The sequence below is a fragment of the Tamandua tetradactyla genome, chromosome 7 (genome assembly GCF_023851605.1).
Source record: "Tamandua tetradactyla isolate mTamTet1 chromosome 7, mTamTet1.pri, whole genome shotgun sequence".
NCBI lineage: Eukaryota > Metazoa > Chordata > Mammalia > Pilosa > Myrmecophagidae > Tamandua > Tamandua tetradactyla.
Window position 1 is genome coordinate 63,996,668 of NC_135333.1, and position 26,509 is coordinate 64,023,176.

Below are 26,509 nucleotides of genomic sequence, written 5' to 3' on the forward strand. Positions count from 1 at the left end.
GACCTGTGTACTGGGCACCTGCAGCCTAGGGGGTGGGATGGGAGTCCAGCAGGGAACTGCCCTCTGTTTCCCATCACCTGTCCAGTAGCTCCCAGTCCTCCCCACCCCAGCGGTCTCGAAATTCCTTGGTGTTCATGCCTCCAATCCTGTCCAGGTCTGATTTGTAGATGCCGAGCAGGCCGAAGCCATTCACTTCCCAGTAGCCTGTGGACATACAAGAAGCCCAGGTGACACAAGGTTCACAGATGGGGCCAGGAAGGAAAGAAGGTTTCTGGGCTGTGTCCCTTCTAGAGCCTTTTCTGGACAAGGGAGGAGAGATGCTGGGTGAGATCAACTGGGGTCCAAAACTAACTCAGTCGGACAAGACTCTTCCCTGTTTTGGAGTATGTTGGGGTTTCATGAGCCAGCAAAAGCAGCAGAAAATTTCCAAAAGGTTGGTAATAGCCCTACAAATAGGATTTGACAACAGCATCCTCTGAGGGCACAGGTGTCAGTCTGATCCACAGTAAATGCTTAATAAATGTTTGATAAATGAACAAAGGGGAAGATGGGGCAGGAAACATTCATTGCTGCTTTGGCAGTCAGCACAGGTAGATTGTCAAGGTGAGCAGACAGCAGGAGCGGGTCAGGAAGGGGGCAGATGCTGACACATAGATAACTTCCTCCAGCTCTGGGGTTAAGGACCAAAGCCAGAGAGGTCTCCCCCACCCTCCCTAGCCCAGGGTAGGCTCACCTTCGGGCCACTGGGGGGTGGCCCCGCAATGCAGCCTCATCACCATGGGGGCGAAGGCCATCTTGCCCTCTACACAGTGCTTCCGGATTGTATCGATGACTCCAGCTGGGAAGTGGATGTGGAGGTCACAGAGGAAGACGATGCTGTGTGGGTCCTGGGAACAAATATGGGTGGGGTCGGCAGACGGCAGACCAGGGCTGGGAAGCCCGGCCCACTCTAGGACAATCCACAGGCTCTTCCCCATTTGAATGACTCAGACTTCCATAAAACAAACTGCTGCACAGATTTCCAGACTACTGGGCATTCAGCACAATCCTTAGGATTGAAGAATGGTGCTGACTCCCTTTTCTCCCCTCCTTATGAACCCCAAGGGCTCTGGACAATTGGGCAGTTATTCTACTCCTTTGCTTAGTCACCCCCTGGTGTGGGCCCTGCAGCAAAACAGAGACGACCCCCTGGCTCCTCATCACTCCCTCCCTCTCCAAGGAGCCAACTGCTCCCTCACACCTCAAATGGCTCTCTACCTCCTGTTCATATCTCCTGGGCCCCTCCCAAACCCTTCACCTTCACCAGGTCTATGCCAGCCTGAAGCCCAGCTGAGCGCTCAAAGTTTCCACTTAGCTTCATGTACTGGTAGCTGTAAGGAGAGAAGGGAAGAGATGGCTGAGGATTAGGACCTCACTGTGGTGGTCCGTGGAGGCAGTCAGCAGGCAGGGAGTGGAGAGGATGTGCGCTCCTGGGATGTGATTATTTTCAGGGAGACCCCTTTGGAAAAAGCCCAAAACTGGGAATCAGGAGAGCTGGGTTGATTGCTAGATCTGGCCAGGAACTGGCAGTCCTGGGACTTGAGGAAGAAGGAGACGCAGGCTGTGCCCTGGCCAGCATCCTCCTCACCTGTGCAGCTTGGACCTCTTCAGTGCCATCTCAACATCCATGTCCTCACTGCTATAGTCAGTGATGACGATGTTGAAGTGCGGGTCGCCGGTGACCTGGGACAGCTTTTCCATGTCCCTGATGAACTGCTGCACCCAGCGTGCCTGGTTCTTCACTACCCCCGTGGGGGCAGGCCGGGAGAAAGAAGCAGAGGTGGGAAAAGATGAGCCTCTCCATTCCTGGTTTCAGCATGAGTCAGGAGTCCCATCAGACCTCTGCTTAGGGGAAGATGCAACTGTGGGAAACCCTCAGCAGTGCAGCCAAGGGAAGGAAGGGCAAAGGGAGAACTTGCCCACTAAAGGGGCCTCTGTGTCCTGCCTCTCTCGAACCCCATGAGAAGGTGGCTCATCATCAGTTCAACTCACTGTAACCCTGCCATACTCTAACAAACTCTGCAATCTGCTCATCTCATTCTCATCCTTTATGTCTCTGTCCTGCCTCATTATTACACTCCTGACTGCTGTGCATTCCCCTTCTCATTACAAAAACCAGCCAAACCACCCTATTGAATACCCTTCCTGTCTTCTTTCCCCAAACCAGTTGTAAACCCCGAGTACATGCCCAGTGGTTATCACAGTTGACCCTGAAGCTGGGTACAGTAGAAAGAGCTCTGACCCACAAGTCAGCATCTACTTCCAGCTCTCAAACTCACTGCTTACATAACCTTGCACAAATTACTTTTTTGTGTGAGCCTCAGTTTTCTCAACTATGAAGTGGCCTCTTGCTCAGCTGTTGTGAGGTCAAGCCAGTGAGCCCAGATGTGAGTGCTCACAATTGTCCTTAGCGTCCCTGACCGGCTACGATCAACTGGGCTCGGCTTGCAGCTCACCAGGCACAATGAAGTGGACCATGGCTCGGTGATTCCAGGAGAAGCCCAGGGGCCAACACAGCTTGGGTTCTGAGGCCCGGCTGCTCAGAACATGTCCCTGGCGGTCATGTGGGCTCCACACGAGGCCCTGGAGGTTACGGGCTTCGGCCTCCTCCCTGTCTGCTGGAGCAATGCCCTGCCAGCCTCGCGTGGACACGTACTCCGAGAGCCGTACCAGGCGCTGGCCCCGTTCCAGCAGCTCAAGCTCCAGGAGGTAACGCCCCCCACGCAGTTGGTCCTGCCGCTTCTCCACGTTCACAATGCGCTGGAGCTGGTACCGCCTATGGCAGAAAGGAGGGGGTGGCTTAAGGAATCCTTCTCCACCCAAAGGTTTAGGATGCGTGAAGGAAGTCTGGAAGGGCAGGAGTGCAAAGACCCTGGGTCCTGTCCTAGCTTTGCCATTGGCTAGCTCTGGGGCCTCTGGCAAGATTCTTGACCTCTCTATGGTTCACTGGCTCCATCTTTAAAAGTGTACCCAATGAGCCATCACACTCTCTAAAGCTTCCTACAGCTCCAAGATACTAAGTTTCTAAACGGATCAAGAGGGTCCCAGTGAAGGAGTTTCAGGAGAAGCTGACCCTCATTAATAAAATGCTCTGTTCAAATCTAACAGTATATAAGACACATGGATTATCAGATAAATGTTGATTGGTTGGCTCAATACCAATAGTCGTAAGGGAAGTATAAATCAAACCCACAATGAGGTATCACTTCACTCCCACAAGGATGGCTATAATCAGAAGATGGGTAGGTGATTAGGATGTAGAGAAGCTAGAACCTTACCTGGTGACAGTGGGAATTTAAAATGATGTATCCAGTTTGGAAAACAGTTTGGCAGTTTCTCAAAAGATTAAATATAGAGTTACCACATAACCTAGTATGCTGGTCTGAAGCTATTATGTACCTTAGAAAAGCCTCTTTAATCCTCATTCAATATTGCTGGGTGGGATATTTTGATTATTTCCGTGGAGATATGACCCACCCAATTGTGGACTATAACTTTTGATTAGATGCTTCCATGGAGATGTCTCCACCCAGTCGCTTACTGGAGCCCTTTAAGAGGGAACTGTTTTGAAAAAATATTTAGAGCCACGAGAGCCCCCAGAACTGACAGAGCCAACAGAAGAGACAGAGCCCTGGGGAAGCTATTGAAGAGAAAGCTAGCAGATCTCACCATGTGCCTTTCCAGCTGGGAGAGTAACCCTGAATGTCACCGACCTTCTAGAACCAAGGTATCTGTCTCTGGATGCCTTTGATTGGACATTTTTATAGCTTTGCTTTAATTTGGACATGTTCACGGCCATAGAGCTGTACACTTGCAACTTAATTAATTCCCGTTTTTAAAAGCCATTCTGTTTCCAGTATATCGCATTCTGGCAGCTTACAAACTAGAACACCTAGTAATTCCATTCCTAGGTATGTACTCAAGAGAAAATACACATCTACACAAAAGCTTACACGTGAATGTTCATGGTGGCATTATTCATAATAGCCAAGAAGTGGAAACAACCCAAATGTCCACTAGCTGAGAAATGGATAAACAAAAAGTGGTCTATCCAGACTATTCAGCAATAGTTATGAAATACTGAAATACAATATGAACGAGCCTTGAAAACATTATGCTAAGTAAAAGAAGTCAGATACAGAAGGTCACATAATGCATGATTTCATTTATATGAAAGTCCAGAATAGGCAAATTCATAGAGACAAAGTAGATTAGTGGTTAGCAGGGGCTGGGGGTGGAGCGGAGAATGGGGAGTGACTGCTAATGGGTACTGGGTTTCATTTGAGGGTGATGAAAATGTTCTGGAATTAGTGGTGATGGTTACTCAATTTTGTGACTCTATTAAAAACCACAGAATTGTACATGTTAAAAGACTGAATTTTATCTCAATTAAAAAAAAAAGTTGACTGGTTGAACGAACAAATAATGCAAGCCCACTTCTCAGGTCCCTGCCCTTCTAGCCCACATCTAGGATTTTATTTTTATTTTTTTAGCTGCTGCTTTGCCTGTTGTCTCTTCACATGTTCTTTTCCCAAGGGAGGCAACCATACTGACCAAGGGCCTCCCCAGTGTTCGGCACATGTCCCAGGTCAGCCACCAAGGTCTTCAGAGCCTTGCTTGATGGGGGTGGGGGGTGGAGGTGGCAAAGCCCTGACCGGCCCAGATCATCTCCAGATATGGTGGCCCCAGGGCACGTTCCCTTCCCAGGAGCCTGAATTGGGGGTAAAGTTCTAGCTATTCCTACAGTGGTGGGAGCCTGCTAACGCCCCCATGTGTCTGCCCTCCGGGCTGGCTGGCTGCCCCCGACCCTAGCCCCAGGAGAGCCCTTTACCTTACCCCCGGCTCCTCTGGTTGAGCTTCTTCAAGAAGACCCGTGTGACCTCCAGAGCCTCCTGCTCAGGAAGCAGAAGGTTGCCGGATGTGTTACAGTTCAGATCAATCCAGTCAGTCCGCTGGGCTTGGAAATCGAGGTTCCGAGCACTGAAGGTCTGGTCCCAGTTTACTACTGGGTCAAACATGGGCACATATTCGAACACCTCACTCATATCCTCTTCTTCTTCCTCTTCTTCCCCCTCTTCCTCTCCCTCCACTTGTCCGTCTTGGCCTGCAGCTGCCACCACCTCATCCTCCCCAGGCCAGTGACTCCTGGGAATCTGAGGCTCCCTCCTGTCAGCCCTTCTCTGCTCTGCAATGTACGACTCTACTTGATTCAGCCACTGGGACTGCTCCAGAGTCTTCCTGGGGCCGTCACCCGTGGGTCCCTGCCTCTTAACTTGAGGCCGATTCCCTGCCAGGTGCCAAGGCGGTCGCAGGTCAGAATGAAGGAGATCTTGGTGGGATTCAGGGACAGGTTTTCTCTTCCTCTTCTTTGGCTGCTGGACTGGGTTGTCACTGCTCCTCACTGGGAAGGTTGCTGTGGAGTTATGCTTGGAGAAGGGGGCCAACGAGGCCTTCCGGGATTGAGCCAGTAGCTTCCGCAGGCTCCGGAGATGGTGGCCAGTGACCTCCTGCCCAGTTGTCAAGGTAGGCACTTGCTGGCCCTTAAGCATCCTGGAGTTCTGTTCACTGGGGACAGGCGTCTCCTCTTCCCCTTCTCCATACTGGGATTCTTCAAGCAGGCCATTCTCAAGACCTGCAAGGCCACACCATCAAAAACCATCATTCCCTATACATCAAGGTTCTCAACCTTTCTCCCAAAAAGACCTACAAGACAGCTGATGACCTAGGTGACATACTTGGTGGTTTCAGCCCCAGGACTGAATCCAGGCTCTGCTATTTACATACTGGGTCACCTTGGGCAAAGAATTCAACTTCAGTGAACCCCAGTTTCTCTATCTGCATTAAGGGAATATTTATCCATCTCCCATAGGGTTGTGGAGCAGGGGCCTGGCACACTTCGGGACCCAACAATGGTCCCAGCCATGCCCTAATTCCTCAAGAAGGGCAACAGGAAGACAGTGCTTTTCCCTAGCAGAGCCTCCCCAGTCACATGCTGGGGACAGCAATCCCTCAAGGGGCCCAAGTAATCTCCAGGGCTCTAAAACCCATCCCACTGACCCCCAGCATGCTGTTAAATATAGCGTCATTTTCTAGGTGTGCCTTGATTTGGAGACTCACCTCCCTTGGGTGTGGGAAAAGGACTATGTGGTTTGGATTTCAAGCTTCTCAAGGGCAGGGCTGACGGGGTCTGACCTTCCCCTAGAAACAGACTGTGGTTGGCCCTCCCAGCCTGAATTGGAAGCTCTGCTGTCACCCTGTACCTGGCTGTTCTGGTCCCTGCTTTTCGGCTTGGTCAATCTTGATGTACTCCTGAAAGGTGAACCTACTGAAGGAACGGAGTGTTAGGTACCTGCAGCCAAAGCCTGAGGCTCAGCCGGCTCTGCAAGAAGTTCCAGCAGGAGCCTGAAGTCATGCCCCAAGCTCAAATGGAGGAAGGTGGCTTGGGGAGAATGTGTCTGTGAGGACAGTACGGCCCCAGTAAGAGCAGACTCCTGGGGCTGGGAGAGCACTGCGGCCTCTTTGGTCAAGGCAACTCTCCTGGCTCCTGCACAGCCTCCAACAAGACCACTGTCTGCTTCTTTCAGTACCCCTCACCTGTCCTGGTAGTAGGTGCTTTCTTGGTAGAAGCATTTGTTATGGGTCTCCATGTGGCTCAGGCGCGTATAGTCGTTGGGGTACACAAAGGACAGATGAACCTGGAAGTCGAGAAAGAAGCAGGAGTGAGTGGGTAGAGTCACAGTAAGAAGTTGGTTATCTAGGGTTGAGCCTACCCTTGGCTGGTAGGCAGCTGTCCTTGGCGGGAAGAGAAAAATCGAGTGAAACATCTACGCTACTTTGATTGGGGTTCCATTCCACTTTTTAGGCCTCCTTTCCCGGGGTCCCTGAGTTGTGCCCCCCTACACAGGACCTTCAGCTCCTGCCCAGCTCATCCACTCAGCTGTAGCTAAGACCATCCCCACCTCGCTCCGCTTATGCAACCACCCACAGCCCTAGAACATCCTCCTTCTTATTCCACAGCTTCCATGGCCCCCATTAAACCTCCATTGAAAATCCCATTCATCATAAGAAATAAATAAATAATAGGGGGAACAAAGGTTAAAATAAGTTGAGTAGATTGAAATATTAGTGGTCAATGAGAGGGAGGGGTAAGGGGTATGGAATGAATGAGTTTTTTCTCTTTTTTTTTTTTGCTGAAGAGATGCAAATGTTCAAAAAAATGATCATGGTGGTGAATACACAACTATGTTATAATATTTTGAACCATTGATTGTAACCATGTCAAGAATGTCTGCATGTACGTTTGTTGTCCATAATAAAAAAAAATCCACCAAATGAGTAAAAACAAAAAAGATAAAAAATAAGTAATAAGGGGAGATAAAGGGTGAAAATTGGGTAGTGTGAAATACTGTGGGTCAATGAGAGGGAGAGAGAAGGGGTATGGGATGTGTGAGTTCTTTTTTTTCTTTTTGTTTCTTTTTCTGGAGTGATGCAAATGTTCTAAAAATGAGCATGGTGAAGAATACACAATTATGTGATGATATTGTGAGCCACTGATTGTATAACACGATTGGACTGTATGTATGTGGATACTTCTCAATAAAAATATTAAAAAAAAATTTCCATCCATTCTCTGACTCCTGACTCTTCTTGCCTCCAGCACTCTCCTGTAATCATCTCTAGACCTGGGAAATTTAGTGTTTCTTCGGCCCCTCCAGTTTCCATATGGGCTATGGATTTGCTAAAGCTACCCTGGAGGCTTGTCGACGTGTTGAATAAATTCTGCTGGCTGACCCCTGGTGGGCCTGACCAGGAGGGATAGAGCACAGGAATCCTGAGGCCAGCCCGCCTTCCATCATGACTGAGGGCGACTTGGCGTGGGGGTGGTTTTCTAAGGAACAGTAGTACCCCTTCCTCAGGCTTCACAAGTGGTCCATCAGGATCAGAGGCAACTTGAATGCAAATTCTCCCCAGTCCAGGGGCCTGCGAGATCATGCTGTCTACTGGGTGGGCGTGAGGAAGAGGGAGGGGTCGGCCTCACCCTCCCATCCCAGTCTCAGGGAGCACCCCTTTCCCACCCCTTCCCCCACTACCCAGGCCCCAGACTTACAAAGCGGAGCCCCTGGTAGCGCTGCAAGGGGAGCCCATCCACCAGGTAGCTGGGTTTGTAGGGACAATTGGGCAGGACGTGGCGCAGATGGGACTTGGGCACCAGAGGCACTAAGGACAGGAAGGGAAGAAGGGCAAGAGTGCAGGGTAAGAGCCTGAAGCTGGGGCCAACTCAGAGCCACATGCCTCCTGGCTAGCCTTAATAAAAGTTTAGAAATACCCAAGAGGCCACAAAGCCTCCACCCTAGTGCATGGCGCTGAGTATCCCCTAGTCTCCCAACTGCTGGTTTTTGGTTTTTTTTTTAATTGTCTTCTTTTAAAATGAAAACCCTGACGCTGACACTTTAGTGTGAACCTACTTCTCTCACTGAATGACAAGAGTCAGAATCCAATAACGACATTTGTGATTGAGGAGGGTCTCATGGGGAACTTCAGGGTTCTAGTTCTACTTCTTGTGCTGGGTGGTGGTTGCATAATGTTTGCTCTGTAATAATGTGGATATCTATTAAGCTGTTCACATACATTTCTTGTGACTTTTCTGCATGCATGTTGTATCTTACACACAAGGAGTAGAAAAAGATTCTGTGACTTTGAGGACACCGTGGTAGACTGGACAGGTCTCCTATGTCTTCCCATCCCACCTCCCACCAAACCTGGGGCCTGGAAGTGCCTTGTCCCAGCGTGGCTGGGAGTGGCAAGTAGGTGGCAAGGCCTTACGGCGATACAGGGAGTCCCGAGGGTCCGGCCGCAGCATGTCGGCAGGGGGTGGCTCATCTCTGGGCAGAGCGTCTGGAGAGTCCACGTGGCTGGCTGCTGTCTGTGGGATGTGGCCCACCTCATCCATCCTTAGAATCGTCTCATCTGGGCCCCAGGGAGGAAAGGGCAGAGGGAAGCTGTGAGTCCTGGGGCAAACCCAACACAGAACCCAGTCCCCCTGCCTCTCCGAGCTGTATCCCAGTCCAGCGTGAATATTCTTCAGTCCTCTTCCCCCAAGACTGGCCCACCCCCATAGCCTGCAGTTTTAACCATTTATCCCCCTTTGACCCCTTCCCCTTGCCCTGTGGCTAGCCTCCAACACAAATTTGTGTTAACTGGAAAAAGACACCTCTTCCTCAAAACGTTTTACTGCCTTCTGCTGGAAATATGTCATTGTAAATATCTTTAATTTATTTAATGAACTAACTAATAAGCCAGGTGCTATTCTAAGTATCTGACAAGCATCAACCCACTTAATCTTCATAACTACCATATGACTTCTGTACTATTAATATTCCTAGTTTACAGATGAGGAACGCTGATTGGCAGAGGAAATCAAGGTCCCTTGACCCAGGCCACACAACCTATCAGCGGCAAAGCTGAGTGTGAAGCCAGGCAGTCCAACTCTGGGAGTTGTAGGAGAATACCCAAATCAACAATGCCCGCTAGCAGAGGCAACCCCTGGCTCCTATTCTCCAAGTTTGCTCCCTCCTGCCTCCTTCTTTCCTTTTCTAATGAAGCCCCCTGGGGGACCACTTGCTTATCTTTGCCACCTACCCCTGGTTCTCTGTCTCCAGCCCCTAATGGGGCTGTTCCTTCTTGGCCTGAGACTCATAACCTCTGCCCATCTTACTAACTTCTCACCTGAATGCGGCTATGGGCTGCCTTTCTTCTTGGTTCACAGTGTATCTGTGGATTCCATCTCCTCCCTTCTTACACCACCCCAGCAGCTCACAACCTGTCCCTCCTGCCCTGACCCTGGGGTCTCTTGCATGGGGTCACCAGGACTCCTCCCACCCACCTTGCCTGCCCCCTGCAGCTCCCCTCTCCCATAAGCCCAGACCTTTCCTTTCTCTTGCCATCTCCTGCCCACCTCCACCCCCACCCCACTCCCTCTCTCCAGTCTCCTCCCAGCACTCGCCTCTGTTGGGTTCTAGCCCTGCCTGCTCATTCTACATCTGGACCCATGTGGCCTCACCTCTCAGAGAGGACTTACAGTGGCCATATTTCACCTGGGTGGGAGGAGGGGGGGCGGGACAGGAGTTTCGATGAGGATACCAAAAGCGATGAAAAACAGAATAGAAAAACACATTTACTGCAAATTTAAAGCAGGTGAAAAAGTTTCCTTTCCTTCGGCCTTAGTTTTGCAAGAACAATGACCATGTCACCCGCCAAATAGGGGACTGAACTGAGAGGTTTTAATCTGGGGTGAGTCCACAGATCTCTGGAATCCCCTTGAAATTATAGACAAAATGTTATATGTAGGTGGATGAGGGTGTTTTTCCGAGGCGTAGGCTCAGAGAGCTTTCAGCAGGTTCTCTAAAGAGGTCACTGATCTCTGAAACTTAAGGGCCCCTGGCCTCAAGGTCCTTTAGGTTCTGCTCCTTGCTCTGGGTCCCCTTCACTCCCACGGCCCCAAGCCCTTTGAGCTCTTGCCTCCACCCTCCTGCTTCCCCTGGCTGGGCTGCACTGCTTGTCACCACCTCTCCTTCAGCTCAGGGGTAGAGTCTACTCACTTGTGAAGAGAGACAGGGAGATGGAGTCAATGATGGTGAACTTGGCTCCAGGGTCATTTCGTCGCCACTGGAAGAGGAGGCAGGGTGGATGTGGAAGGTTGGAGGTAGCTGGATCTCGAACAGGCTTCAAGGGACAAGGGGAGAGGTGGGGGCTGGGAACCCAGCCAGGAGAGGCAGGGGCCGCACAGAACACTCACCGCGACTTCCACGTGATCAGTGCCCTCGTCATTCTGTTTGTGCAACACCTCAAAGTAGTACCTGTGGGTGGCTGACAAGCTGGTGGGAACAGAGAGCAGAGGGAAGAGGTCTGTCTCCCCAGGCTTCTGCAGCCACCCCTCTAACCTCCCTCTCTGCAGGGCCACACCAGCCCCTCTCCCACTGCTCAGAAGGCCCCCTTCTCCTTTTCTCCTTTGCTCTTAGGCTCGCAGGAGCTCTCCATGTAACCACCTGGGTTACAGACCCCACTCCACCACTTACTGTGACCTTCACTTTCTATCTGCAATACGGGGATAATCAAATGAAACAGGTAATCCTTACAGGGCAGTGACTATGCACAGGCACTGTCCTCAGCGCTTTATCTATACCAACCCACCCAGTCCTTCTTTATATTGCAGAACATGAGGCATGAAAACATGAGTTTGCCCAGACACCCAGATAGTAAGTGGTGGACTTGGATTTGGACCAGGCAGTCATGATTACGAGTCCGTGCCACGGACCACACCTCTCCACTAAGGTGCCCCCAGAGTGGCTGGCACGCGGCAGGCACTCCGCAGGTTAGACTGCCTTCTTATCAAGTCAGTATTACATCGAGCCAGGGCACCTTCTCGCCTGCTTGTGTACAAACCACCAGGTGGCGTCCAAGAGGTGGACTAAGCTCCCCTTTCCAGTGCCTCAAAGCAATTCCCGTCCCTAAGGACTGGGAAATGCCTTCCTGTCCCTCCAGTTTGCCAAGGGATCTCTGTAAGTCTGCCAACAGCCCAGGAACTCCCTGCAGCACAGGTAGACGACATCCAGACGGTAAAGGTGCAGGCATTTCCGGGGATGGAGGAAACGGGAAGAGCAAGACTGAGAGAAAGGAGATCTGTTTTCCAGTGCTGAGTGACATTAAATAGCCGTATGGCTTTCGGTAAGTTGCTCTTTCTTTGGGCCTCAGTTTCCTCATCTGCAGTATGAGGAGGGTTGGGCTAGGTGGTTTCCAAGTCAAAGACTGCTTACGCAGAACGCACAGGTGCCAGGCAGACACCGCGGAGATGAGGACAGCTCGCTGGAAGCGCGGAGGGGACAGAGAGGTCTCTACCAGCTCGGCCTTAGCACTTGAGGTTTTCTACTTCTGCTCATGACACTGTCTGTCACACCCCTCAACACACACACACACTTACCTCACTGGTTTGGAAATTTGACTCTGAAATTTCCCAAACTCTCCAGGGGCAGTCCATTCCTTTCCAGTCTAGCAACATGGGGGGAGAAGGAGAGAAGCAAAGGGAGGAGAGAAGCGAAGGGAGGAGAGAAGGGGAAGATACAAAGAAAGACGTGAAGTGTTGGGTGGAGAGACAAGGAAAAAACAAAAAGGAGAGAAGTAAGAGGAAGAGAGGTAGGAGGAAGAGGAGGGAGATAGGAGAGAAAACAGAAAAGAGATAAGGAGATTGATGAGTGACTTATGCTAGAAGCATCCAGCCCTTTCTAGAAGGACCCTGAACAATCAGATCATAGTGTAAAGCCTCAGCATTGTGCTAAGGGTCACATGGACCCCAAAGGCTCATAGATGAATCTTTCCGGGATCTTTTCCAGCCTCAGACTCTGACTCCTCATTCCTCCCTGTACCTCACTTTATCCCTTTATGAAAGGGGCAGAACAATGCTGCCTTTTCACCCCCACATCCCCCAGGAGTCACACCAGAGATGCTAATGGTAATGAGAGTCTCCTGACAGAGTCGAGCACCCTTCCATGACCCAGCTCCCGGACCGATGGGAGGCGCTCCTGGGCTGGGCTGACCCTACCTTGCCCACACTGGCCAGCAGCTGAAGGCCTGAGACCTGCTCATCGCGGCTCAGCCAGAACTCAGCGTTGTCATCTGCAGCAATGGCAAACTGGATTTTCCCTGGGAAGCAGGGGAGAAAGTGTGCAGATAAGGGCAAGAAGGGCAGAGGGCCTGGTTTATGTCTCAGTGTTAAATTCTCTCCCCCTCTGAAAGGGGGGGGGGGAGGAGGTTCCTATATCCTGGGAGACACTGTTGAGATGGAGAAGACACCTAGAGAGTAGTTTATTCCACATTCAGCACAACAGGGATTAAAGAGACAGCCTGGGAGTTGAGGGTGGGGGCTGGATAAGACCTCCTCATGACTTGATTTCCCTTCTCCCTGGGCCACTACCCTAGTGCTGGCTTATTTTTTAGCTGCAGGAGAATGTGTTCTGGGTACCCTGCAGAAATCTAGAGTAGGAAGTAGGGCTATAGGGTTGGCCTCACCATCGGTGAAGGGGTGCAGATAGCCAAAAATGCGGAGGCCATAGTTAGTCCATTTAGGGAACACAGCCAGCTTCCTCAAGGTTGTGCGGATCTGTGCCGAGAAAGGGGGAGCAAACTGTTACCCAGAAGAGGGAAGAGGAAATTGGGAAAATTTGTCCACTAAAAGGGCTGGTGGGAAGATAGAGAAGAGAGGAGACAGGAGGGACAGGGGCATGGCTTGGAGATGGAGTACAGGCTGGTCCCCACTTGCCTCTTTGTGTAACTGATCTTGTACAGTGCACAACCAGGCCGACTGTATGTGTTGGCCCTGGGTAAACCATACTGTAAGCCACAATGAGAGCCTTAAGCTAGAATGATGCAGAGGACAGCAGAGAAATGGAAAGAATCCCTGGGAAGGGACCAAGGGAGATATTGTGGGCAGAAGAAAAGAGGAACAGTAGGGAAAGGAAAGAAAATGGACCAGAAAAGGAGTAAGGGAAGATAACACAGGCAGGAATGGGGCAAGGGGGAGATGAGAGACCAGGAGTAGGGCGGGAGGAGGGGACAGGAGACAAAGGTGGCTGTGGATGGCGAGGTGGGCCGGCAGGGACTCACGTGGGGGTACAGTGGGAAGTGGAGGTTCCTCCTGAGCTGCTGGATGGAACTGCCACACCAGTCTTCAAACACGTGCAGGTTGGCGCGACCCCGAAACTGTGCAGCCAGAGAAGCGAGTAGGTGAGCACCCCCAAACCTGCCCCACAGCCCCGCAGTTCCAGGAGGCCGAGGAAGGACGGAGGCATGGTGCTCCTTGCCCAAGTGTTCCCCTCATGGTCTCAGGCTGTGGTTCCCGCCAGACCATTCCCGTCCTGGGGACTCACAGCTCACACTAGTGGCCTGGCCCTGCAAAGTAGGTCTGTTTTTCAGGCCATGTTCTCCCTTCCCACCCTCTTTCCTTGCAGGAAGGAGGCTAGTGGGGGCTCCCCAGGTGAGGGGGGGGATAATAGGATGGAATGGCCGAGAGAAGGAGCTGGAAGGAGGACCTACACTGGGGCTTCAGCTAAGGACTTGCTCTCTCCCCTCCCTTGCCCCCCTACTCAGTGGGAGGAAAGCCCTGCAGCTGCCTGCTGATGAAACCTTATCCACCCAATGGTCTTCACGCTTCTGGCTCCCCAAGCTGGGAAGCAGCTGGGAAAATGCGGCAGGAGGTTATGGGGGCCCAACTGGCTGCAGCAGCACAGCCAGCCACCTACCGCCCACCCTTAGAACTCAGGACCCCTCTGGCAGGCCTGCCCTGGGACGCACGCAGGTGTCTAGGGCTCAGGGAGGCAGCACTAGGAAGGAAGTACATAGGAACGGCCCCTCGGTCCTCCCCAGCCTGCAGAGGCAGGGCTGAGCCTGGAGGCTGGGAGCAGAGGCCCCTTCAGGAGAAAGGGCTGAGGCAGGAGCCAGGACTCTGGATGGGTGAAAGGGAACGTTTCTGAGGAGAGGGGGAGCATGGTGACATTATCCAATTCACCTCAATAAAGAATTTCAGATGACCCCATCTCTGCTCTTTTCTCCTCCCCTCTCCGAGTTTATCTCCAGGTTGTGGAGGTAGGGCCTTCATGTCTCTTTACAGTCCTGCCCCCCGGTGGCCCAACAGATATCTAAATCTGAGCTGCCCCTAGGAACAGTCAGCAGAGGTGGAAGGGACACCCAGATGGGAAGACCAGATAGAGGGAAGTGGCAAAGGTCCTGGGTGAAGTAACTGGATGGGGGTGAATTCCTCAGCTGGAATGCCCAAGACCCTTCAGCTGGATCCAGAGAAGACATGGGAAAGCCTGTTGCTCCTCAAGCCTTCAGCAACTGGGCCCGTCCGGGGCATACTGGCCTGGTCACTGCCAGGAATGTGGGTCCTTGGAAAACAGCCATGGCCCCTGGGAATAGGAGTGGGGGAGCTGGGTTGGGCAGGAGAGGGGATGTGGGCTGGGTAGGTGGGGGCTGGGGTAAGGCTTCAAGGGAGGAAAGAATGGGGACGTTGTACTCCTTCTGGGGAAATTCTTTAGGTCTGGTTTACAAGACTGAGTTGACTCCTCCAAACAGCCCCCTCTCTGCTCCGGCCCAGCCTGTCGGGGCCATGTGCACGCAGCCCACACACTTGCAGGGGTCCATGGGGGAGGGCATGCTACCAAGAAGTCAGTTATGCTCTGCCAGGAGGACAGAGGCCACAGAGGGTGAGGGAAGAAGGCGGGAGGGTGGGCAGGGCTGCCAAGTTCACCCTCCTACCCCCATAGCATTTCTAAAGGCGCCTGAGATGCAAGAGCCTGAGGGTAGGGCAAGGCGTGGGCAGGATGAGGACCACATCTATCTCCTCCGAGTCTAGGCTTCCCCCAACTCCAGGATGCAGGCATGGGGGTTCTCTGAGGGACCCGTGGGTACCATGTTCCTCCCCAGGCCCGGACAGACAGCCCTACCAGGATGGACAGCACTCTAAGAGCCAATGACAGACTTGGGACTTCCAGCAAGAAGTGGTGGAGAAGTTATCCATTGGACCCCTGTCATTTTTAGAGAGGAGGCTATGGAGGCCCAGAGAAGGAAACTGACTCACCAGGGACACCAAGCAGTGACCTCTGTGGAAGGGGGGAAGGGTATGTGAGCCTCTGCGGCCACCACACCAGGACACTAGACCTGCAGCAGAGCCTCCAGCTGAATCCCAGCTTCTCCCCTCTCCACAGATTCTTAACACTGCCTCCAGAACTGTCTTTCTATAACACAGATCTGATCACATCAGCCTGCTCCTTGACACCTCGGAAGGTTCCTAGAAGGCTCCAGAACAGAATCTCACCCCAGCACACAAAGCCCTCTTGGCTGACCCACATTCCCAGCCTTAACTCTCACCATCCCCCACAACACATCTTACTTCCTATCTTTGCCAAAACTGTCCTTTTACCTCTCCATGCCTTTACAGTTTCCAGATTGGAAGGCCCTTTCTTCTCTTCCCCATCTGGCAAACTCTGGCTCATCCCTCAAGGCTGTTCTCAAACATCCTCTCCCCAGGGGGAGTCACTACCTCCCTCCTGTGTGTGCCCAATTATTTGAATGAGCAAATGCTTGGGGAAGCAAAGACCAGAATCACAGTCTCCAAACTCATAGTGTTTCTTCATTTATTTTAGAAGCCCCAAGCGTCTGCTTTGTGCCAGCCTCATGGTGGCCACTGAACAGTTAAAGAGGAAAGAGATGTTGTCCTTAACGGAGATGGACATATAAACAACCAGTGTCACACTGAACCGGGGGCCTGGGGTAGGAGAGGTGTGAGATGCAGAGGGCCATGGAGGCAGGAGCAGCCAGCTCTACCGACCAGAAGCCCATGGCAGGATGGAAGCACAGACCAGCCTCCCTACCCCCACCGCTCCATGCTGCTGCTCCATTGGATTCATGCTGCCAGGTCTGGCACATCTGGCTGGTCAGCTCAAGGGGCAGTGAGGCTCACCTTGGAGAAACAGCATAGAGGGCTGGACCATATGCCTGGACGCAGCAGGCTGAGCATGCTACCCGTTCCAGGCTCCTACTGGAAGTTTCTAAGTACTCAATCTATGCTTGATTCCCTGTTCACACCTGTCCATTTAGTGTGTTCCCTCTTGGAATTAAGGTATTCTGAACTCTATGAAAGAAAGGGGTAGGTTTTGGAGTTCAAAGAAAGGTCCAGAGATTTTGTGAAATCCTAATGGATAAAATTATCCCCAGGTTGATGGATGGCTTATAAATCAACTGTGGGGCCACATGCATCTCACCGAGGTGGCCAAAGTGTACAGAATGGAAGATAAACTCAGATAAAGTGATCTGAGCTTTGAAAAGAGGAAAGCTGATCCACAAAAAAACTTGTCCACTAATGTTCATAGCAGCGTTCAGAATAGGCAAAAAGGGGAAACAATCCAAATGTCCACCCACTGATGAATGAGTAAATCAAATGTGGTATATACACACAATGGAATTTTTTTTTTGTAACAAATAAACATTTTTTGCTTTAGTCTCACACATAAGGTGACATTTTAAAATATTAATTATCATCTATTTTCAGCACCCTGTAATAATGACATTCCTTTGTTCTTCCTCATGCAAAAACATTTTTAAAATTTGTACATTGTACATTTCACTATTATTGTACACTATAGGCATTCCTAGATTATACCCACACAATGGAATATTATTTGGCAAGTAAAGGGAATGAAGTACTGATTCATGCTACAACATGAATGATGCTCAAAAACATTATGCTAAGTGAAAGGAGCCAGTCACCAGAGACCACAAGTTGTATGGTTCCATTTATGTGAAATGGCCAGAATAAGTAAATCCACAGAGATAAAGAGTAGATTAGTGGTTGCCAGATGCTGGGGCGGGGTCAGGGGTAGGGGAGGGTGTGTGTGTGTGTGTGTGTGTGTGCGCGCGCGCGCGCGTGTGTGAGGACATTGAGGGGTGATGGCTAAGGGGAACAGCGTTTCTTTTTGTGGTGATGAAAATCTAAAATTGATTGTAGCAATGGACGCACAACTCTGTGAATATACTAAAAGCCATTGAATCATGTATTTTAAATGGGTGAATTGTCTGGTATGTGACTTCTATTCCAATAAAGTTGTTGGGAGAAAAAAGGAGAGCCTGAGAGCAGGAGACAGTGCCACAGCCCTACCCAAAGAGATACTGCCTTACCAAAGCCTGTGCTACAGAACCCACAAAAACTCTGGCTTACTCTGATCTGATTTTGTATTCATGACATTTCTTTCTTGTAACTGTTTTAGTTTTCCAGGGAAATGTCTGGAGAACAGACATGGACAGTAGGTATAGGGTTTGGTCAGTGAACAGGTATACTGACAGGTAAATGGCATGGTTTATGAACAGGAGTAAGTTTCTGAGAGCAAATACCCCATGAAGTCCAGCCCAACAGTCATCCAAGCTTATCAGTTTCTCTCTGGCAAGTCTATGGTGCCTTCAAGAGTGATTTCTGGCCTCAGACATCCCACACTGCCACCCAAAGGGAAACAGCCAATGAAGAGCTTATTAGGGACTTCTCTGCTGTCCTTATTCACCTGTTGAGCATGGTTCTGTACTAGCTCTGGGACCTCAAGTGAAGGAGTTAACATTTCTGAGCTATTACTCACAAAATGGGGATAACAGTGTACCTGACAGCTGGTGTCTCATACGTAACATATATTATTAACCTGAGGAATTCCTGCTGAAACCATATGTTAAAAGCCAGGAGACAGGGGAAAAGATGGGAACAAAGCACTCCCCATGATGTGGAGAGGCTATGAAACTGGGCTGGGAGAGCGCTGGATTTTAGACTCTCTTTACACACTGTGCACCTGTGTCACTGCATATTTTATCTAACCGTCCAGGCCTTATTTTCCTCACAAGGGGATTGGATTGCATCAGTGATTCCCTGAAGATCCACGAAGACTGCAATAAGGATTTTTTTTTAAAAAGCTACTTTTTCTTTAAAGCTACTTTTAATATTGAAAAAAAATCAGTGGAAATCAGACATTTACCCCCAAAGGCCACATAAACTTACTAAAAGAGCAACTATTCCTTTAAAAAGTTAAACTTATCTTAATTACTATTTACTGTGTGTTCACTGTTTTTATTCTATTATGTGTATGTCCTTGATGGGCAAAAATAAATGAATAAATAAGTGGAGGAGTTAACAATGAATAAATGCTAAATGCTGTGGAGATATAATCTTTCAAAATAATTGGTTCATTAAGATCAGAGCTGTCCTTAAAGGAGGAAAGGCTGGACACTAGACCCAGTGATCTTTAAGACATCTTCTTTTCAAAATACTATCTCTGGGTGGGGAGGGGTATAACTACCCAGCGATGTCACCTCATACAGGTGTGCCAGTGTTGTAATCCATCCTCTCTCAGGGCTTTAAAAAGAGTAGTTTCAGGTGTGGATAACTTAACATTTCGCTTAGCATGATACTGCCCCCTTTGCTTCTGCCCCAGAGCAAATGGATGAATTGGAAATAAAACCACTCAGGTTGAAAAGATCTACCTGTGACAGGTATGGATAAAGACAATGGGCTGGCCAGCACTACTCAATCAAGAAAAGTTACCTATGTCTGCTGGCCCAGGGCTAAAAAACACTGGACTACAGGCAAGTCGTAAAACACAAAACCTAAATTTAAGATTTTATCCCCAAAGCACAATGCCACCATGAAGTCTTGGCACAAGTACTCACTCAAGGGAACCTTGGGCAAGTGAATCAACCTCCCTGAGCTTCAGTTTCTTCACCAAAAGAAAAAAGAATCTGTCAAATCTCATATAAATAAAATGTAAATGATGGTTATGATAACCTCTATTCACATGTTTAACTGCCTCGTATAACAATTTTCTAAAGAAGAGTTTCCTAATGTATGCTTCTTAGAACACTAGTTTCATAGACTGTTATTAGATATTTCACGGAAAAAGCAATTCCAGAGAAAAATAAGCTTGGGACAGGCAACATTAAACCAAGTTTAAAAGATTATCATAGATTATCTCAGAACCTTGAGTATGCTTGTGGTGGTTTGGAGATATGCACCCTAGAAAAACATGTTCTTAAATGAATCCATTTCTGTGAGTGAGACTCATAAAAGGTAAGTAGAACCTTTCAAGAGGTTACTTCAGATAAGTTGTGGCCCAACTCAGTCAGGATGAGTCTTAACCCTATTACTGGACTCCTTTATACACAGGACGAAATTCAGACACAGAGGGAGAAAGCCACAGGAAGCAAGAAGCTGGAAGTCAGTGGAATCCAGAAGAGAAGGGAGAGGCCAGGAAAAGCCGCCATATGCATTGCCATGTGACAGAGGAGCCCAGGACCAAGGATCACCAGCAGCCAGCCTTAGAAAACCAGTCTTTGGGAAGAAAGCAGAGCCTTGATGATGACCTGAGTTGGACTTTTTCCTAGTGTCAAAACTATGAGCTAATAAATTCCCATTGTTTAAACCAACCCACTGGATGGTATCTGCTTGAGCAGTCAAGGAAACTGAAACAGTGCTAATGTGAATTTCCAAGAAAAGGATACAGTTTTCTAAACTTATTTAGCAATGGACTCCATTCTTCCTGGAATACTTTATAGGATTTACCAGCCCAAGAAAGACAGTTTGTAACACCTATCTTTAAGATTGGAGACTGGTGTGGCCAAGAAAGTTATGTAACTTTCCTGAGCCTTATTTTTTGCCTTGGTAAATGATAATGATACAATCTGACAGAAGATGATATAAGCAAAGTGTCTAGAAAACAGTAGACTCCCAGCAAATGTTAGTTCTCCTTCTTAGGGAGAAAACATTCAATGAGCCTGGAAGACTTGCTGAACATTTTCAACATTAATCATAGAAAACAATTTTCTGTAGTCTCTGGAATGATCTGTAAAAATATAATTCTTTAGCCATCTCAAAGAACAGAGACAGTAGAGAGTCTCTTACCTCCGAGAGCCAGGGGACAGGCTTGTTCCACTTCAAGTAGCTGTTGTTACTGCTCGCACCTCCGTCAGCTTCTTGGTCCTAGTGGGAGGATGGAGAATGAACTCGGTGGGAGCATTAGGACTGGGGGCAGGCCAGGATTTGGGGCCCCTCAAAAGTATCTGTGGGGAGGAAGAATCAGGAGACACAGTCCCTGCTCCCTGGGAGCGTATCAATTTAAGGGGCATTCCCATTTATTATTCACATTGCAAACCGTCAGCAATGTACTACTGATGTTCCTTTACCTTCCAAATTTTCTTGGTTTTTCCCTTATGGAAAAAACTTTTTTTAAAATTAGACTGGGATCTCCTAAGGGCAGGATTCTTCCTTATATCCTCCCAGGGCTCTTCCCAGAGTTGTTACTCACTTGTCTTAACAAGTAGGAACCCCTTGGGGATACCCTGACCCCTACCTCCCTACCTATTCAAGTCAAGTTCAGCTTGCTTCTTGTTCAGTCCTGGGGAGCCATGCCTGCTCTAGGTTCAGAAGCTCAATCTAAGGACTCCAGATGAGTTGGACCCCAATTTTCCTACATCCCCCACCCACCCATACATCCACACTCAGAGCTGACCCTGTCCCCTTGGGGACAATTGGCCCAAAAGACACTAAAGGCAGAATGGTACATGGCCACATCTGTTTGCAGGAGGGATGTCTGTCTGCCTAATCATCTCTGACTCTCAGCAGCAAGTATTTGATATTATCACCAAAGTATCCATCCTAGGCAGCGACAGGCAGGATATGGTGGTCCTGCCTCCAGGCCTTTACTGCTGATTGAGATGGAGGTCATGTGCCTAGAGAGGCTCGGACATGGGCATCTGGAACTCCATCTGAAACAGGAAAACCCAGCCCAGGGCCAGCCCCACCCTTGAGGCAGGCAAGTAGACCTCTCAACCTCCTCAGCTAGGAAGCCCCATGGCTCAGGATTGTGGTAAGGCACATACCCTGAGGCCCAGTTCCTGGGGGCTGTAGAACTGGAGATTTGGATCTACAGCTGGAATGTTCCTGCTGGCCAGAGCCTTGGCCAGTTCTCTCCAGCTGCCATATCCTACAGAAGGCAAAGAAGAAGAGAGAGGTCAACTTAATGAAATGACTCTGTGAAATCTGGGAGAATATAAAGGTAATCATCTCCTCCTTGGCCGTTCCTTACCCTTCTTATGAGGGATGAAGGGCAGTGGGGGAGAGATAGTTATCAACTTGGCCAAGGTCAATAGGGAAAAAAAGAGGTAATGAGCACACATCCTACTAGAATTTGCTGCCTTCCATAAATTGGGGAAGGTGACAGGCCTGGTGGAAATGGACCCCTGTCCTCCCAGTATTACCCCACTATAGGTTGCTTCTTCCCCAGTTGCCTCTGTCAAAAGCAGCTGGAGAAATGGTTGTGAATGGCAGTGAAACTGAGCTTTCCCTGTCATTTTCTTTTTTGTCCAGTTTAAATTAAAAAAAAAAAAAGTCTATTGTGGCAATATATGTGTAACACAAAATTTGCCATTTTAACCATTTTTAAGTGTATGACTCAGTGGCATTAATTACATTTACAATGTTGTGCTACCATCACCACTATCAATTACCAAAACTTTACCATCACGCTAAATAGAAATTCAGTCCTATTTAAGCATTAACTTCCAATTTTCCACTCCCAACCCTGCTTGGCACACTGTATTCTAGTTTCTGATTATACGAGTTTACATATTCCAATTATTTCAAATCAGTGAGATCATATACTACCTGTCCTTTTGAACCTGGCTCCCCTTCACTCTTTCTCTCTCCAGCTCAGTCTCTGTACTTGGAGCCCAGGAAAACAGCAGGGGATCAGCAATGAGTGCGGATGCCTCTTGCCTGCCCATCATTATTCACTGGGCTCCTGGATGGAACCAGAGCTGGGGGGAGCAGGAAAGGGTGGGTCTGGAACTCGGCAGCATTTGTCAAATAAATTTCTCAACTGCTAGAAATGGAAGATTAGAGGCTTGGCTATTTCTGGGCTGATCCGGAGGCTGTGTGGGACTAAAGATGTCTGCCACCCAGAAGGCTCTGGAACTGGTTGGCTATGCACATTTGGGAAGGCAGAAAGCCAAACCACGGTGAGAGTGAGGAAGTGAACAGGAACGTGCTGGGGTACACACACACAATCATGAGCAAGCAGACACCTGGGGCTGCCATGAGAGTGAGGGTGGAGGGAATCAAAGTTCAGTGGCCAGCTACTGCTCTTCATCAGGAGCAGGACCACCTATTGGCCAAGGAGAAAGCTGGACATGACTGGTGGACTTTGAATATGTGGGAGTAAACCACAGTTAGCCATAAACTGGAATTACAGACCATAAAGAGCTAGGGGGACTTTCATAATCAACTGGTCTTTATTTCACAGATGAGAATATGGGACCCAGGCTGGTAGAATGACTTAACTAGAGTCACTTAGCAAATAGTGGCAAGGCTAAGACTAGAAGTCAAGTGTTCAAATGGTTTTCCAATGGGCTGCTACTATCTCTCCAACAGCTTCATCAAGCTGCTCCTATGACACTATGGAGTCAGACCACCCACCACTGGGAGCCAATAGTGGGCAGAACCATCACAGGAATCCCTATGCCAGCACCAGGAGAGATAAGGACAGCTGATCAGACACAGAACAAAGAGCACAGCCCACAAACAGAAGGAGAGCACCCACATTTTGCAAGAGTATTTATGTAATCATCTTTAGGAGGGGATGGGGCAGGGAGCCACACATTAGAATGAGGGATAGAGGGAGGGTGGATGTAGAGGAGTGCATCTCTTAGATGTTCACCTTTTGTGTGGCCCTTTAGAGTTTTCTAAGCATCTCACTAGCATGCTCTCATTGAATAGTAGAATCTGGTAGGCCAGATCTGATGAAGAGGCTCAGGGAAATTAAAGTCACAGAGCTGGTGGTTCCACGGGCAGGGCCAGAACAGAAAGCCTCTGTCTCAGAAGCCAGTGTTTTCTCAGTTCTGCCTACGTTTTCTTCTGTGGGCATCTTTGGCACAGACTTTGAGGAGTCCCCGGGACAGAGCCCCCAGTTGGGAATCTAAACCTTTGAGTTTCTGCATAAACATTAACCTTGGTTTGTGTTATGGTTATAGGGACTTCTGCAGGTTTATAGTTTGCCATCAAGGTCACTCCATTTCAGTGGTGGCTGGCTGTCAGAAACAAGTCTGACTAGTTTAGGGAAGGGGTATGTTCTAGGGAAGCGGGATTCTGGGGCCCGGGAGGTGAGTTGAGGATATGGGGAGTGAGGGAGAAAGAATGCCATGACCTACACCTGTGTGGATGGGGAAGGCAGACTCTGCCCAAATGACTGCCTCACCCCTTCCTTGACTTTGCTTTTCAGACTAAACACCATCTAACATATAGAGAAGGTTGGGAGGAAATGCCAAAAAAAAAAATGCTATTTGCTCCATCACTGGAGGTTATGGTATGCCTGAGATGCACATTCTGTTTCTCACAGACTGACTTTCAGCTTCTACCAAATCCTTTGACCCTAGGGAGTCACACCAAAGGTGAGAAAACTCATGCTAAGGTCAAAAGGTTGAACTATCACTGTGGGTCTCCAGGTCCCCTTGTCTTGGCAACATTTGGGAAGATAAGAGGCGGCTCTCAGAGTAACCAAGGATAAATCTATGCTAGATGGGAAGATAAGAGGTGGCTCTCTCAGTTCCAAGGATAAATCTATGATGGAGGTAGGAGGGTGGGAAACTCAGCGAGGTTAAACCTAGCCAAATTCCTGTCCCCAGGTCCCAGGTTCATTTGATGGCCTTGACAAACCTGGAAACTTGGACAGTCGACAGTTCAAATTACCTTTGGTAATTTGAGTAGGAAAATTCCTTTGTAGACTTCATGATCTATAGAAGGACAAGCAATGCTTTGGAGTCAAAGATCTAACTGTATAGCTACCACATGCAAACTGTGACTGCTTGGATAGGTAACATAACCTCTTTGGCTTTGGTTTCTTCATCTGGATGGTGGGAATACCACCATAAGATAGCTATTGATGATTAAATTATGCATATCAAATACCCAGTATGGGTCTGACATGCTGTAAGTACTCGATCAATATCCCTACCTCCACCCCCAATAATCTCTGTGTTTTAGGTTTTTGGACTTAGGGGTTTCAGCCCTTTTGAATATGGTAAACTGCAAATGACCAGTAGCTTCCTGATTCTCTTCTCTCTGTATTCATTAACCCGAGAAGTAAGCAGACTGTGGGTCAGGAGACTCAGTGGTGGCAAAGCAAAAGTACAATAAATACTTCATGGGTATTGCTTTTTTGGTCATCCACCCATCCACCCATTCATTCTCCCATAAATATTCACTGATTGCATATGTGCTGGGTATTTGGAGACTTTCTCTTTTCCTGTTTTTGCTTCTGCAATAATTCTGCCAGTGGATACCCAGGCATTGCTTAGCCCCCTGAGAAAACTTGGAGCTAAAAAATGTGCTGACTTAGTGTAGACACTTGACACTTGCCCTCTAGTAAGCAAACTCCTCCTGCTCCTGGCCAATTTCTCCTCCCTGAGTGTCACCTGCCAGGGCATGTTTCTCCTGCAACAGGTGTCACACTTCCACCAGAAGACAAATACCCAATCTCAGGTGACAGGGCACCACCAGAAGTCTCATATTCTGCCCTCACAAAGTTGGGCTATCAATTTACCATCAGCTGGAGCTTCGCCAAAATCCCTCCTCTGTGCAACACAGACCCTTCAAAGGCCCGAAGATGATCATTTTGGCTCTTTGGTGAGAATAGGGCATCCCCGCATTCCTTTGTGCTCTTTTCAAAGACTCTCACATACATTATCTCATTGTATCCTCTCAACCTCCCTGGGAAGGGCTGCCATCTCCAATTTACATGTCAGGAAACAGACAAGAGATGGGAAGTCATAGGTCCCAGGTCATATAGGGAATAAGAAATCGATGCAAAGGTCTTTGTGCTTGGAACCTAATAAATGCTTAACATATTGTAGCTTATTATTTTTATCATTACTGATGATGCTGCAGCTCTGGACCTGGCATTCATCTCTCCTTACAGCTGGCCTGATGCTCTTGCAGCTACGTCACATGGTCATTAGGGACCATCAGACCAGGGAGAATGGAAGTTTCTTAGGGCTTAGGCTGTGCTGGTATTACAAGTTCTGTGGCCTGAGACTCCTAATTCTACTCTAGGGGCCAAATCAGTTCAGAGCACTTTCGACTTGGCAGGCTAAAAGTTCAGACTAAATTTCTATATAGGTGTAAAGACCCACAACCTGTTCAAAAAGCCCTTGGACTAACCAGCTAACCCATAGCACACTGGGGCCACGGGCCACTAGGAAAATCCTCCCAGCATCGGCCTAACACACAAAATGAATTTAAACCTCTATCTGTTGGGTCTTCTATAAGGTACATGGCAAGAAACATTGCTTTTGCTCCTAAGTAATACTAAGAGCAGCCGACTTTAACTGAACACTTTTTATGTGTAAGCACCATGCCAAGAGTTTTACCCACATTAATTTTGCTGTGAAAAGGGGAAGACGATGCACCCCTCTCACTTGTGTTACCAAATGGTAGTCAGTGAGGGAGCCCAGTGTTTATTCCCAGAATCTGGTCAAATAACCTGTAAGTTGTACTGACAGCCCCAAATGAGTTAGATTCGCTTCAGCCTTTACACCCATACCTTATTTCTTGCTCATCTGGAAATGGATGTTATACACCTACAGACATTAACTGGGTGTGGACAGCCCAACCCAGTGGGTGATGAAAGTCCACCCACTAGTAAAGAGGGAAAAGAGGAGGGCAAAAGGTCAAGCACCTCCCTCCCCATAAGGCCAGCTCTCTCTATCAGCAGGGAACCTGGAAGAAAAGTCTACAAGAATGCTTGCAGGATAGGTAGAGCTGAGAGTAACGCCCCGAAAGAGAAGTGGCAGCACTGGGGGTGGAGCACCAGCAAGCAGAGATGATTTTAATGGTTTTCGG

At 49.0% G+C, this 26,509-nt stretch overlaps 1 protein-coding gene across 1 annotated transcript in view; it reads right to left on the reverse strand.

The window, feature by feature from the left end:
* Nucleotides 1–25,309, reverse strand: part of B4GALNT3 (beta-1,4-N-acetyl-galactosaminyltransferase 3) — a 29,356-nt gene extending 4,047 nt beyond the window's left edge. The window contains exons 1-19 of the mRNA XM_077168202.1: nt 25,258–25,309; nt 21,496–21,599; nt 20,519–20,596; nt 13,696–13,791; nt 13,102–13,192; nt 12,635–12,735; nt 12,017–12,084; nt 10,835–10,913; nt 10,638–10,704; nt 8,863–9,006; nt 8,147–8,256; nt 6,634–6,734; nt 6,300–6,361; nt 4,876–5,671; nt 2,496–2,815; nt 1,628–1,781; nt 1,298–1,370; nt 734–887; nt 78–204 (exon numbers count right to left, since the gene is read on the reverse strand). Of these exons, the coding sequence (XP_077024317.1) occupies nt 78–204; nt 734–887; nt 1,298–1,370; nt 1,628–1,781; nt 2,496–2,815; nt 4,876–5,671; nt 6,300–6,361; nt 6,634–6,734; nt 8,147–8,256; nt 8,863–9,006; nt 10,638–10,704; nt 10,835–10,913; nt 12,017–12,084; nt 12,635–12,735; nt 13,102–13,192; nt 13,696–13,791; nt 20,519–20,596; nt 21,496–21,599; nt 25,258–25,309 (2,777 nt within the window). The remainder of the gene's footprint in view (nt 1–77; nt 205–733; nt 888–1,297; nt 1,371–1,627; nt 1,782–2,495; nt 2,816–4,875; nt 5,672–6,299; nt 6,362–6,633; nt 6,735–8,146; nt 8,257–8,862; nt 9,007–10,637; nt 10,705–10,834; nt 10,914–12,016; nt 12,085–12,634; nt 12,736–13,101; nt 13,193–13,695; nt 13,792–20,518; nt 20,597–21,495; nt 21,600–25,257) is intronic.
* Between the last annotated feature and the right edge of the window lie 1,200 nt (nt 25,310–26,509).